A 15,138-nucleotide genomic window follows, 5' to 3' on the forward strand; every position below is an offset into this window, starting at 1 on the left:
GGAGGGAGGGAGGGAGGGAGGGAGGAAGGAAGGAAGTTTGGTTGTTTCATTCGTTATTTGATTGGTTGATTTGTTGATTAGTTTTCTGGGTGGACAGGTGGGTGGCTGGTTGACCATGTCTTCCATGGCACAGTTCTTGATCCTCTCTGTCACTGTTGGTGCAAGGTGACACTGTCTTGGTTTCCCTGTTCCCAAGTTCATCACACCTAATGCCCTTTCTTCCTGTCTTTCCACAGGCACTTGTCCGGCTGCCCCCACACATTTCACAGTGTGACGAAGTCTTCCGGTTCTTTGAGGCTCGACCCGAGGATGTCAACCCTCCAAAAGAGTAAGTAATAGCTCAGGCCTCTCCCATGTGCTAGGGAGGCGTGGGCTAAAGCAGTGGTCAGCCCAGGGAGGCTGAGGCTGTGGGAACACAAGCAGAAGGAGAGCTAGCAGGGCCAGCCAAGCTAAAGAACAGTGGTCCAAAGGAATGGGGGACATTATTCCCCAGGTTCCTAGTGTCAGAGCCCACTCTTCATTTTCCTTTACCCCAGGGCTGCAAAGTGAGAGTGTCTCTGCATTTGTGGAGCAGATTTTCCTACAAACTCTTTCTGATTCACAGGGTTATTACAAGGAGCAGATGAGATAACAGAAAATATAATGGACATGCCATTGAGACTGCTCAGGGCTAGCACAGTCCTTGCTCTTTGCTGTTACGGCTGCAGAGCTCCCAGCGCGCACTGCCCAGGCTGAAAACTCACCTGCCGAATAACAGCAGTCCTGGGCTGCTCCCACAGAATTTACCCAGTGTCTTTTATGTATAGCATTTTATGATAGGCATTATCATATTCAATAGTCCTATTTACAGAGGAGGAAACCATGGCTTGGTGAGGTCAGGTGCTTTTACCCCAAAGTCATCAGATGGTTTGACAGGAGACAGGCCAAGACCTGAACCTAAGTCTGTAGTGCCTCGTGGCCCAGTGCTGGCTAATGTTTCCATGTTTGGAGAGAAGCGGGGAACCATGCAGGTCTTTTTTCTCTCTGAAACTGAGATGCTCCGAGCTAGTGGTCGAGATGGCCCACCCAACCATGCTGGTTTCTCACACACAGGATCCAACTCCATCCAGATGGCCATGCTCTCTTGCTCAGCGCGTTCTGCTCACCTACAGTCCCCAGCATAGGTTCTCATTGGAGAGAAAAATCCAGTTCCCACCTAGGAGCTGGTGGGCAGAAGGCAAGGAGGGGTGTTGGGTAAGAGAGAGGGTTAGGGAGAGGATTTAAGGGGATGATGATGAATCACCTCACTCCATGGCTATCCCCTGGAAGCTTAAAGTACCAGATGGGTGAGAGAGAGGCAGATGGGGTGGCTACGACAGAGGGAAAGGAGAGAGTAGGACACAGAAACTCTCTGGGCCAGGTGGGGAGAGGCAGGTGGAAACTGGTGATGGGGAGGAGAAAGCCTGAAGATGAGGGTGAGCATTGCATGGCTCTGGGGGTGCCATTCACACTGCACTTTCTGTGAATGTGCCCATGAGGTTGTAGAGTATGTGGCCTGCACACCCACACATGGCAGTCCTGCCTAAAGGGACCCTTCTCTCTTCATGCTTGCTAAAAGACTAATAGCCTGAAATGGCCTGGGCATTTTGAGGGAGGAAAATGCAGCTCCGAGGCCCACCTGGCCTAGCAAAGGCCATCTTCATTGATGGCTGCCTCAGGCAAGAAGCAAGCACTGTGAACCATCAGGAGCTTATCAGTAACTTGGTTCACAGTGTGAAGCAGTGGAAAGCCACAAGGTATAGGATGCAAGGTCTTGAGGTCACATCCCAGTTCTGCTGCTACTAGCTGTGTGACGTCCAGGCAGATCCCGCATAACTTCCCCAAGCTTCTCTGTGGTCCCTAGTGGCTCAGTGCTGGCCGAAGTTTCTACATTTAGAGAGAAACGGGGATGAATCTTAAATTCAGCTGATTTAAAAAAAAAAAAAAGATGCTAGGCATAGTGGCTCACACCTGTAATCCCAGCACTTTGGGAGGCCAAGGCAGGTGGATTTCTTGAGCCCAAGAGTTCAAGACCAGCCCTGGCAACATAGCGAGACCTTGTCTCTACAAAAAATAAAAATTTAAAATTTAAAAAGAAAGAAAGAATAGTGAGAAATAGGGAACCATCTGTAAAAAGGGGATAGTGATGAAACCTTGTTCTTGCTACCTCCAAGGGTTATCCATGAAACTCAGATGATGAGACGTAGGAGAGGTTTGCACCAGGGCTTGTATATTCTTTTTTTCTTTTTTTTTTTTTTGAGACAGAGTCTCACTCTGTCGCCCAGGCTGGAGTGCAGTGGAGTGATCTCGGTTCACTGCAACCTTCACCTCCCCAGGTTCAAGTAATTCCCTTACTTCAGCCTCCCTAGTAGCTGGGATTACAGGCACATGCCACCACACCCAGCTAATTTTTGTATTTTTAGTAGAGACAGGGTTTCACCATGTTGGCCAGGTTGGTCTCGAACTCCTAAGTTTAAGTGATCTGCCTGCCTCAGCCTCCTAAAGTGCTGGGATTACAAGCATAAGCAACCGCGCCCGGCCAGGGCTTGTATATTCTTATCCCCACTTTACAGATTAGAAAACAGGCGCTCACAGCTAGAGCAGGAATTTGAACCCAGAACTTCCAGGTTGCAGGCAGAAGCCCACACTCTTCTGTTTCTCCTGCCTGCTTCCCTGGTTTGGGACTGTGGTCCTGAAGCTCCTCAGTTTCTCCTTTCTGTCCCCGCCTCTCTGAGCTCCTGCCCCTTCCTTCTTTATCCTTGCCTTGCCTCAGGGCAAGGGAAGGCTCTGAGCCTGGCAGCAGTATCCCTGGGTCCTCACCTGACCCTGCCCGTGCCCAGCTGTGATGTTCTCTCCAAGCCTCTCATTCTCTGTCCTTGCATGGGGAGAGAGGAGATGCTCCTCCCTAGGTGGGTGGCTGTTGGAATCCCCTGTGATCGTGTGCCCCGCCATGGGGGAAAAGGATCAGGATCATTGATGGTGGAGGCAGCAAGTGTATCGCCACAAAAGCAGCTGACCCCGCCTGTGATCCATGCCTCCAAACCTGCTCTTTGCCAGTCAGCTGAATCCATTGGCCTCACTTCATTCATGGCATTAAGTTAGCCTTTTGCCCACCTCTAGGAGGCCCTTGAGGAACAGTGGAAACCAGGCTCAGCGAGACTCTTGGCTGTTGGTGAGGCAGCAGGCCATGGCTTTGTGGGGTCAGGCTCTGGGGTCAGGCCCTGCCACTTAAGGCTCGGTGATCTTTGGCCATTTGCTCAACGTCTCTGCATTGCTGTTTCCCTGAAACGAGATAATGCAGAACTCATGAGCTCAAGAGGGTTTACTCAAATAACCTGGCCAAGTGCTACTGGTGCACAGGAAGTGCTCCACACCTGTGTTCATAGAAGGCTGGGGAACAGAATGGAATGTGTGCACGCTCCGCCCCTGCCTGACTTTTGCAGGGAGGGGCTGTGAAGCATTTGGCTGCTCCGCCACCAGGCCAGCAGGGGTTATCTGCCTCTTTCTTGAGGTGGTATTGGCTACGTGGGCCAGTTCACCGCTGGTCTGGCAAGTTATGGGCCTGGAAACAGGAATGCCTCCAGCCCCAGGACAGGTCTGAGGCTCAGGAAGTGAGCTCAGCTATGGCCAGGCAGTTCTGAGGGGCCTCCCTGGCTCAGCCCGTCTCTGCTCCACCTCCAGGACCCACCAAGAGAGACCTGTGTTCCACTGCAGAGTGTGCCTGTCACAAAAGAGCCAGACTTTGCCCGTGACCCTCGGCTGACAGGCTGCCGATGTGTGAGCCTAGTGCCTGCAACTCCTCCCGCTCCAGCTGCTTGGACCTTCCCAGGCCACTGTGCGCCTCCCTTCCCTCCAGACTAGAACATAAACACAGGATCGAGTAACAGCATATTTTGACTCTGGGGCGACTGTGGAGTGGCTTATCAAATTATCAAAGCCGGTGGATTTAATTGGAATTTTGCAGATAACCCCTGGCTTCTTTCAAGTGTACTGCCGCAGGGTCCATTGAGAATTCACGGGGACTGGGGCGGGGGACCGTCTTCCCTTTCCATCTTCCAGAGAAGACAAGGTCTGTCACAGCCCAGACTCAGTGGGGGAGGTCGGCAACAGGCCCAAGCGCCTCGGCTTTGATCCCAGGCCACTCGCTGACTTCTGCAGGCGGAAAGCCAGGCCCATCTCCAGTCGGCTAGCGGTTGCTCTTCCAGACCACTGGCCCTGCACAGAAAGGATGTTCTTCATGGACACCTTTGATGAGCTTGGCACAGAGCAGCCATGGTGGTTTTGCCTCCTCACGCGGCACCCCCAGGAAGGTTAATGGGATTTGTGCCCTTATGAAAGAGGCTCCAGCAAGGCCCTTGCCCCTTCCATTATGTGAGGACACAGCATTGCCCCTTCTGCCATGGGAGGACACAGCCAGAGTGCACCATCTGTGGGGAACCAGGCTTCACTGGACACCAGATCTGCTGACGCCTTGATCTTGGACTTTCCGGCCTCCAGAACTGTGAGCAATAAATTTCTGTTGTTAAGAAATTACCTAGTGTGACCGGGCGCGGTGGCTCAGACCTGTAATCCCAGCACTTTGGAAGGCCAAGGCGGGTGGATCACCTGAGGTCAGGACTTTGAGATCAGCCTGGCCAACATGGCAAAACCCCGTTTCTGCTAAAAATATAAAAATCAGCCAGGCGTGGTGGCACGTGCCTGTAATCCCAGCTACTCGGGAGGCTGAGACAGGAGAATAGCTTGAACCCAGAAGGCAGAGGTTGCAGTAAGCTGAGATCGCGCCACTGCAGTCCAGCTGGGTGACAGAGCAAGACTCCATCTCAAAAAAAAAAAAAAAAAAAAAGCAAATGAAATGACCTAGTGTAAGGTACTTTGCTATAACAGCCTGAACGGACTAAGACACTTGCTGTTTTTACTGTTGGTCCCTGCCACTGAAACACAGGCTCCAGGAGAGTGTGAACTTGTCTTTGTTCTGTTCACAGAACAAAGCTATATCCCCAGCACCCAGAACAGTGCCTGTCCCAGAGCAGGGTCTCAGAGGGTCTCTGTTGGATGAATGATTGTTGCCATTCAGTCCTCACTATGGTCTTACATGGTAAGTGTGACTGTGACATGATTTTACCAAGGAGCTGAAGGCTCAGGGACATGAAGCAGCTCACCTAAAGTCACCCAACTGGCAGGTGCAGGGCCAAGATCCAAGCCAGGCAGGCTGGCTCCAGACCTACGGTTCTAACCACAGCCCTGACCCAACCCATCACTCAGCTCACACCCACTAGGCCTTCCCAAGCTCCTCAGCAGCACCCCTCCCCACCTCCACCCCAGCCAGAGCAGGTGGGTACCAACCTCAGCCCATCTGATGTTATCCTTTGAGGATGGTGTGTGTCTTAGTCTGTTCAGGCTGCTGGAACAGAATGCCATAGCCTGGGTGGCTTATAAACAACAGAAATAAATTTCCCACAGTTCTTATGAAAGAGGCTGGCAAGTGCTAAACCAAGGCACCAGCAGATTCAGTGTCTGGTGAGGGCCTGCTTCCTGGTTCATAGATAGTTGTCTTTACCCTGGTGGACAGGGAAACAAGCTCTCTGGGTTCTCTTTTATAAGGCACTGATCTCATTCATGAGAGCCAGTGACCATGGCCTAATCGGCTCCTACTACATCACCTTGGGCATTAGGATTTAACATATGAGTTTAGGTGGGACACAAACATTTGGTCTCTAGCAGTGTGTTCTTGGAAAGCCAGCAGTTGAATACGGGTGTGTGTGTGTGTGTGTGTGTGTCCTGACTGGAGGGAGGGAGGGGAGCACAAAGGGAAAGGAAGAGAAAGGAGGAGTGTTTGCCTTATTGTATTGGTCCCCTCCTCTGTACTCTACATAATGTTTATTTAAATACTCATTTAAATATTAGGCTGCCCGCGAAGGTGGTGTTATTATCCCCATTTAGCAGATGGGGAAGTGAAGTTGCTGGCAGTTACCTGGCTTCCCCAGGCCATGCAGCCAAGTGGGGAGGCAGGCCTTGGAGCCTGGGTACAGTTCTGTTAGGCCCCTCCAGCTCCCCCAGCCCCCAGCCCTTTGCCCAGCAGTCATGAGGGGTCAATGGGCAGGGGTGGGCAAGAGAAGCTTGATGTAGTTTCTTGGTCTTTCCTGTGTGAATTTCTGGGGAGCCATGTGACAGCTTGGGATGAGGAGACCCTTGGTCACCGAATCCTAAAGAAGGCAGGTAAAGACATGCTCTTGGCCCTGTGCGGTGGCTTACACCTGTAATCCCAGCACTTCAGGAGGTCAAGGCAGGAGGATTACTTGAGATCAGGAGTTTGAGACCAGCCTGAGCAACATAGTGAGACTGCCATCTCTACAAAAAAAAGAAAGAAAGAAAGAAAATGAACCAGGCATGGGTGGCACACACCTGTGGTCCCCGCTACTCAAGAGGCTGAGGCAGGAGGATTGCTTAAGCCCAGGAGTTTGAGGTTACAGTGATCTATGATTGCGCCACTGCACTCCAGCCTGGGCAACAGAGACAGACCCTGTATCTTAAAAAAAAAAAAAAATCACACACATGGAAGCCACACCAAGAGACACCCTCCGTAGTAGCTGAGATAACCCTGCTGTGAGCATGACCTGCCTCCTGGCACAGTGTCCTGAGGCCACTTTACTGACTCAGCTCCCCCTCGCTTTGCTCTGCCTGATCTCCTGAGAATCCCTTGCTTCCACAGGCAAGGCCTCTCACCTCCAGATGCAGTCCTCCCATATGGTGTCAACAAGGGCAAACAGGAGCTAAAGGCAGGCCCAAGCTAGCCCGGCAGGACTCACCACGTGGTCAACTGCGTGACCCAGAAATGCCTCTTTGTGTTCCATTTTAAATTCTCATCCAATGGAAATAAGGAATCTAAAAGTCTTTAAAACGAACACTAGGAACTCTGTCTGCAGATCCCCAGGAGGATGCAGTTCTGGTGGGAGAAAGATCTGACCATAGGGCCATGGAACCCACCTTTGCGTCTCTGCAGCCTCCTGGCCCAGTGGCCATGCCCTCATTCTTTTCTTAGCTTGTCTCCAGCCTCCATGCCCTGCCCCATGGTTCCCTCTACCAGGAGCACCCTCCCCTCCTCCCCACTTGCTCTGGGACTGCATCCTACTCTGTCTCCAGACTCAGCTTGAGCTTCTCTTCCAGAAAGCCCTCCCTAGAGCTGGCAGCCTGGCATCTGCTTTGGGATGCCTTGGGATCTGCTTATGAATCTTTCCCCACCAAGGAACCCACATCTCTGGACCCCCAGGACCTGGCACCTAGTAATTGTTGGGTGATTGCCCAACTGTGCCAAAATAAAGCCAGGCCATTTAAGAGAGTTATACATTGAACTGCCCACCTCAGGGGAGCAGAGCCAGGAGGATTCTCAGCCTCTCCAGAGTCAGGGGAGTAGGGGTCAGAGACCAGCTCTGCCACTTGCCTCAGGCAAGTTGCAAGGCCTGTGTGTGCCTCAGTTTCCTTTACCTGTAGAGTGGAAATCATTGCTGCCTCCAAAGGTAGATGTTAGGATGATGCTTTAGCACACATAAAGTGCCAAACAAACCGGCATGGTGTCAGCACTGCCAAGGCCAGTGTTTGCTGTCCCCATCATGGTGGCCCCAGGTGGGAGGGCACAGCAGCAGCAGGCCCCACATCACCTCCCCCCATATACACACACACGTTCTCCACTTCTGGAGATGCAAGGCTGCCTTTGCAACCTCAGGGCTGAGGTTGCAGCCTCCTTGACCACTGCTGGTGGTCCAAGCTTGTGGGCAGGGTGGACACACATGCCTTTGGTGCACCCGTATCACAGAGGGGAAAACAGGCCAGGGCTGAGCTGATCTGCCCTGCTCTTGTCACTTACTTAGTATCCTTCTTCTCAGGCCTCTTACCAGCCCACTGGCCTGGGTACCACCTCTTACCCACTATGGGACACATAGTGGGCCCACACAGTGGGTAGACGGTCACCTCCCACTTCCTGCTCTCGGCCTGGGCTTGTTTCTTCCTGCTGAAGCCAGCCAGAATCCTGGTTAAATTCTTGACATTGCATAGGAGGAGCAGAGAGCCCTGCTAAACTGGTTTCTGTTCTTCAGCCCAGGGCCACAGAGTCACCCTCTGTTGTACAGTAGAACAATGCCCCAATGTTCCAAGGGACCTAGGGTGAGAGGCGGATGGGCCAAGGCCAGGCCAGAACCATCCCTGCCTCAGCCTGCCCGTCAGGGGCCCCCAACACTCCCCAGGGAGCAGAGTCCACCCCCAGTGTCCCTGCCTCCTGCAGGGAACCCCAGGGCAGGCCAAAGGGGAGGCCATCCTGCGGGAGGCCTGCTCCAGCCAAAGCACAGGTTTGGGAACTGGGCCGGGCTGGTTAAGGTGGCAGAGGGGCTGGCTTAGGACGCTGAGGGAGGCTGCCAGGGAGGGAGGGCCAGGGCAGAGGCAGTTGCTGCTTGGGGCCTGGGGTGGGAGGAGGTCAGACTCGAGAAAACACTCTCCTCTGCATGGCTTTCTCACCCTGCCCTCCCATTTATATTTTGAGGATGGTTGTTTCATCTCGGACTGCATGGTAAAATTGTGGGGAGTCCAGTGAGGCGGACAGAGGTTGTTGCTGCCGTTCGCCTGGGCGAAGCAGAGCCCAGGAGGACAGACGGACTCTGCCAGCCCTGCCTCAGGGTCCCAGTAGGAAGACGAGGGCCAAGGTGGTGTGTGTGGCAGTGCAGCCGGAATAGCACTGAGAATGTGGGGCGCTCCTCCAGGAGCCCCATGTCCCCAATCCCAGTCGAATGCCAGGTCTGGCCTGTTCGGGAAGGCAGGGCGACTGCTCGGCTTGTGTCTGGCTGCCAGCCTCTTGAGTTAGAGTCCAGGCTTTCCGGCTCACCAGCAGCATTGCTGTGGGTTGACGGTGTGGCCTTCCATTCTCTGTAAGTCACACAGAGTCACTGCTCCTGCACTGGGGAGAATGAATTGGGATGATGTGTGTGGATCACAAACTGGGCACTGAGTCATACACCCTCCTACTCCCCTCCTTTTCCTGGGAGGCAAATGGAAGGTTGTGGACAGAGCACTGGAGCGTCTCCACAGCAGCCTTCCTTCACTCTGCAGGTAGTTATTGAGTGCCAGCTGTATGCCAGGGACTGCATAGGCTAATCACCTCAAGGGTTAAAGCCGAAATTGTGAATTGAGTTAAATTAACTGCAGCGGCAACCGTGGGAACACCCAGCTCTGCTTGTGAGCTTGAATGGCTCACTTCTCCTCTTCTGGTCTGTTTCCCCATCTGTGCAAGGCCCCCATGGTACACGTGGCAAAATGGTTGTGAGGTTCAAGGAGCAAATGTGTAGAAAATGCCCCTAGTGTACTTGGCCCATCACAGAAGCTCAGGAAACGGGATTTTCTGTTTTTCTTCCCGTTTCCTCCATTAGCCCAGGCCTGGGTACAGAGTAGCCACCCTGAAGAGGCTGGGGGAATGGAATGGGGTTGGCTGAGCTGAAGGTGAGAGCTGGGAGAGGAGCGTCTCACTGAGTCCCTCTCCGCTCTGGGAGTCCTGGCCAGGGCTGGTGCTGCCTGTGGAGTGAGGCTGCCCCCACCACCCTGCAGGCTGTTGGAAACTCCAGGGCATCCCATGTCCCTGTCTCTCCTGGGGGATGGGGGTAGAAAGCCCACCTATACCTGCCTGGCTGCGTTCTGGTCAGACACCCATCATCAAGATGGCTCTGTGTACTCTGTAAAGCCCTGCCACCTCCCATCTGGCCAGGGACATGGGCCACACTGTCCTTGCAGCCCCCTGCCACTGGCTACTGCACAAATAACCTCTTTATGTTGATGGGCAGGAGGGCCAGCTGGACCTAGGAGCTTTGCAAGGCTGAGGGAGGGAACAGAACGTTAGATAAATAAACCCTGTCCATCCCCTGCTATGCCCCCTTCAACCTGGGTGGGCAGGTGGCAGGAAAGTGCCCACAGGAAGCTGTGTCCAACCCACTTGAAAGGGGCATTGGCTGTGGGGAACAAGGACTTCTGCAGGCTCGGCTGTCATGCTGGGTCGGTGAGCTGGAGGGAAGCAGATTCAAACAGCCCCAGTCCGGCCCAGCTCACAGAGCACACGCCTGGGAGGCCCGTGTCCAGGGAGAAAGGATGACTCTGTTTTCAGGCCTGGCACAGTATTTTCTGCAGGGTGGGGAGGAAGGTGGCAGGGAAGGGTATCCTGGTGCAGGAGTGTGTGGGGGTAGACTGGGTCCCCCATTAATTTCTTGGGCTTGTGCTTTCTATGTTCTCTGAAACCTCAAGGCCCCCACGTGCCCACTGTCTCACCCCCAAGGAAGGCCTACAGAGTCCTTTGGAGCCTCGGCGCCGAGGCCTGCTTTGCTGTTATGTTGTGTCCGAGGTGGGTCTTGGTTCCCCTGTGTGGTTATCACTACCCTCCATGTTCCTAGTCCCTGGGTAGTTACCCCTCCATGGGGAGCTTAAGGCAGAGCTGAACCTAGAACCTGGGTCTTCAGCCACTGAGACCAGGCTTCCTCTGTTGCATCATCGTGGGAGGCGTGTGTTCATGCAAGCGTTTCTAGATCATCTCGATGTGAGGCCCGGGACTGCAGGAGTAGCTCAGTCCCCGCTCTCGGGGCCCTGGTGGTCTAACAGGGAGGATAGCACGGCATGGGCCTGGCTTGCTTCCATAGGAGGCAGTAGATCATTATAGGCTCTAGCAAGCCCTGGCTCCTCCCCCACCTTCCGTGTGACCTGGGAATTATTTAAACTCCCAAAACCTCAATGTCCTTGCCCCTAAAACAGGGCTTATAACAGCTGCTGATAATGGGGAAGGCAGAAAAAGAACAACTGATTGTAATAGGTGCAGGGCCTTGCACAGCAACAAGCCAGCCTGCTCAGGTGGTCAGGAAGGCTCCCTGAGGAGGTAGCATTCAGGCTGAGACTAAAGCAAGAGCTCACTACTCAAGGAGAGTGGCAGAGGAGGGCATCCAGGCCAAAGGGAGTCCCTGAGATTGTGTTTCAAGGATTGAAAGAAATATCATTTTCCGTGACACTAAGGGATTTTTGGCTAGGGCTAGGCTAAGAAGAGATAGGCCTGAGGTGGTCATTAACAATTGCTACACTTCAGCACCAGGTAAATGGGCAGAACCTAGGGGTCTCTGGGCTTTCTCCTGGCTCTGATATTCTGAGGTCCTAGCGGAACCTGTTGGCTATCGCAATAGTCCAAGCATGCAACAGTCAGGATCTAGAGTGGGGCTGGATGTCTGTGGGAATGGGAGATATTCATAGACATAGTTTGAGATGAAAGGGACAAGCATCCAGAGACCTTGTGACTCCTTCCCCTTCACAGGCTCTGTAAGTTGGATCTTGAGGGTGATTGGAGTTTGGGCACGCCTGTAACTTTGGGTCACTTTGAATCCCTCAGTTCATGAGATACATGTGTATCTGGCTCCACCCCATGGCCATATCGGATACTACAGCTCCCTGCCTGCACTAAAGCCGTGCTGGACGCTTGAGCATGGTTTATCTTGTTTGAGCATCCGAACAATCCTGGGAGGCCCACGCTCCTTTCTGCAGATGGGGGACCTTAGGCTGAGACTGGTTGACTTGCCTCTCAGCTAGGAAGTGTCAGAGGCTGGATTCATGCCCTTGCCCTTCAGCTCCAAGTCCACACCCCAAACGTGGGTGAGCTGAGGATGAAGTGAGAAGCACCTGAGCCTTGGCTGGGGCAACTAGCTCCAAACTTCAGGATGGGAGCCTTCATCGGACAGAAGGGCAGAATAACTGCATCAGGACGCTGTGGTTGCCATGGTCACCACGGGGGCTGAAGGTAGAGTTGAGGGCATTTGCCACATTTGGGATCTTTTAAGGGGAACCCAGGTTTCCTGCTGGGCCACATCCCTGAAAAGGTACCGGGTTTGCTGAGACTGCCAAGTCTGGTCCAGGCCTCCCCAGGGCAGCCTGTCGAGACCCTTCCCCAGCCTCAGGAGCTCCAAGGAGGGGCTTCCTGCCCCAGGAGGATTCAGGCCTCTGAGGAGGAGTGCTGCCTGGCTGGTACAGGCTCCTTTGATGGAACAGACATGGGGAAGCTGGTTCTAGAAGCACTCAGAAAACCAGGCTTCCCACTCCCAACCCACAGACTAAGCCCTTAGCCCCCCACACCCTCTGTCATGAATGGCCCATTTGGCACATGGGGAGTCATGAGTCCAGAGGGCACGCAGATGGCTACGTGCAAAACCCCACCCAGGACACGCGGCCCGGAGCCTGGCTCAGTGGTCAGAGCCAGGGGGAGAGTTTCCCCCAGACAGCTTTACTGAGGTATAATTTACATGTTATAATATGTACTTGTTTTAAGTGTACAATTAATTCATTGATTAGTAATACTTTTACAGTTGTGCAACCATCACCACAATCCAATTTTAGAACATTTCCATCTCCCTTAAAAGATCCCAGAGGGAGGTTTTGGGGTTATTTTCTTTCCTTTTTTTTTTTTTAATTTTGAGACAGGGTTTCTCTCCATCGCCCAGGCTGGAGTGCAGTGGCACAATCGCGGTTCACTGCGGCCTTGACGTCCCAGGCCACCTCAGCCCCCAAGTAGCTAGGACTGCAGGCACATACCGCCACGGCAGGATAATTTTTTTATTTTAATTTTTTGTAGATACGGGGTCTGGCTCTGTTGCCCCTGCTAGTCGCAAATTCTTGGCTTCAAGCAATCTTCCCGCCTCAGCCTCCCAACATGCCAGGATTAGAAGTGCGAGCCACCATGCCCGGCCACCAGAGGGACATTTTATATTCTTGCCAAACTCCAGGTTTTGGAGACCTGTTGGTATCCCTTCCTTCTGCTCCTGTGTGAGAGGAGGAAATGCATGTTCCCAGGGACTGAGTCTCCGCCCCACTTGCTGCTGCTATGATTTCTGGGCCCTCTGGTAGTTCCAGCTGCTGCGCTGCCCTTGCACAGATTGCTCAGTAGCCCAGGAACGAGGCCCACCTGGCCTTCCCGGTGCAGCTCTGAGGTGGACTAACCACTGAGTTGGCACCCAGGGTGAAGGGAGAGGGTGTTCATCTCGGTGGGCACGTTCCCTGTCTATTGATTCCAGTGGCCCAGCTGGGTGTTCACGTTGAACTTCATCCCCAGCCCCAGGTAGTTAGGTACCCCAGGTCAATGGGAAACCCACCTCAAATGCAATGCTTACTTCCCCCCAAACTTCTTAGAAGGCCAGTAGGTGCAGGCAACAGGCCAAGAGGCTGCACTACAATGATGCCCAGCTTTCTACCCAGGGAAATGCCAGGTGTTCTGGTAGCTCAGCTGTTTAGCAGAAAGTGCATGAGTTGCTGATTGTCAGCTTGGCTTTTTATAGTCATTTTTCCCTCTTGGGATGCTCCTGGGAAGGAAGGTGGCAGAGCTGTTAAGGGAGGTGGCCTTGGACTCACAGGTGTAACTTCAGATCCTGGCTCTGCCCCTCACCAGCTGTGTGCCAGGTGGGACAACCTTTTTTTATTACTATCTTTAGAGACAAGGTCTCTCTCTGTCTCCCAGTCCTGTAGTGCAGTGGCACCATCACAGCTCCCTGTGGCTTCACACTGCTATGCTCAAGCAATCCTCCTGCCTCAGCCTCCTGAGTAGCTAGGACTGCTGGCACATGCCACCATGCCCCACTATTTTTTAAATTTTTTGTAGACGTAGAGTCTCGCTATGTTGTTGAGGTTGGTCTTGAACTCCTAGGCTCAAGCCATCCTCCTGTCACGGCCTCCCAGACAATCTTTTAACCCCACCTAAACTTATCACTTACTCACCACACCTGGGCCTGCCATCCCCACCTCTCACCCCAATACTGGGATGTCTCACTTGTGGCATATACCACAGAGGTAATTAAATCCTTAGCATCCGGCTTCCCTGAGAGGCTGCACACACCTTGAGGGCCGAGACATTACCGCCAGGCATCTACCGTATCCCTCGTGGTAGCTGAAGGCTGGACACAGTAAATGCAATAAATGGAGAGGATGACTCTCTCTGGGCCGTATGTTCCCCCCAGGATTAAAATAGGGACCATAGACGTGGCAGCATAGGGTTACTGTGAGGTCTGGAAAGCTAATAAGAGCTTGATTACTATATCTCACCATGTGATGACATTCTTCTAAGTGACTACATTTTTTTAGTTATTTTTATTTTTTTGAGATGGGGTCTCACTCTGTCACCCAGGTTGGAGTGTAGTGGTGTGATCTCGGCTCACTGCAACCTTCACCTCCCAGGCTCAAGCGATTCTCCTGCCTCAGCCTCCCGACTACAGGTGTACACCACCATGCCCAGTTAATTTTTTGTATTATTGGCAAAGGCAGGGTTTTGCTGTGTTGCCCAGGCTGGTCTCAAACTCCTGAGCTTGGGTGATCCACCCACCTCGGCCTCCCAAAGTGCTGGGATTACAGATGTGAGCTACTGTGCCCTGACTACTTTTTTTTTTTTTTTTTTTGAGACAGGTCTTACTCTGTCACCCAGGCTGGAGTGCAGTGGCATGATCTCAGCTCACTGCAACCTCCGCCTCCCGGGTTCAAGTGACTCTCCTGCCTCAGCCTCCCAAGTAGCTGGGATTACAGGTGCCCGCCCCCATGCCCGTATTTTTAGTAGAGACAAGGTTTCACCACGTTGGCCACACTGGTCTTGAACTCCTAACCTCAGGTGATCCACCCGCCTTGGCTTCCCAAAGTGCTGGGATTATAGGCATGAGCCACCAAGCCCAGCCAACCTACATGTTTTAATTCTCTGGTTTTTGCATCCATCCTATGAAGTGGGTACAGTTATTTCTCCCCAGTTTGCAGATTAAGTCACTGAAGCATAGAGAGGTCATGTGACTCGCAATGCCAATAGCTGGCAAATATGGGCTAGAACCTCTTACCTATCCTAGCCCTCAATGAAGCTTGGCAAGGGCTTAGCATGCTGCCCAGCACGCAGCCTTAATGAATGTACCAGTTGTTACTATCGTTGTTGTCGAAGCGGCTGTGCCAGAGGCTGGCTCATCAGTGCCCGCAAAACATCACTCAGCTTGCAGCTACATGGGTTTGCAGTTTCTGGAGTCATCGGAGCAGCCTCTCCTTCCATCCTTGCTGTGTCCCGGTGAGAGGCAAGGTGGGAGGGTTTGCCCCTAGTCCCAGCCT

General features: G+C 53.1%; 1 protein-coding gene across 2 annotated transcripts in view; it reads left to right on the plus strand.

Annotated features, from left to right (window-relative positions):
* Nucleotides 1–15,138, plus strand: part of SH3PXD2A (SH3 and PX domains 2A) — a 260,999-nt gene that overhangs the window by 129,778 nt on the left and 116,083 nt on the right. For both annotated transcript variants that reach the window (XM_011957343.1, XM_011957342.1), the window contains exon 5: nt 237–328. In XM_011957343.1, coding sequence (XP_011812733.1) covers nt 237–328 — 92 coding nt within the window. The remainder of the gene's footprint in view (nt 1–236; nt 329–15,138) is intronic.

Source organism: Colobus angolensis, unplaced genomic scaffold, assembly GCF_000951035.1.
Source record: "Colobus angolensis palliatus isolate OR3802 unplaced genomic scaffold, Cang.pa_1.0 Scaffold44, whole genome shotgun sequence".
NCBI lineage: Eukaryota > Metazoa > Chordata > Mammalia > Primates > Cercopithecidae > Colobus > Colobus angolensis.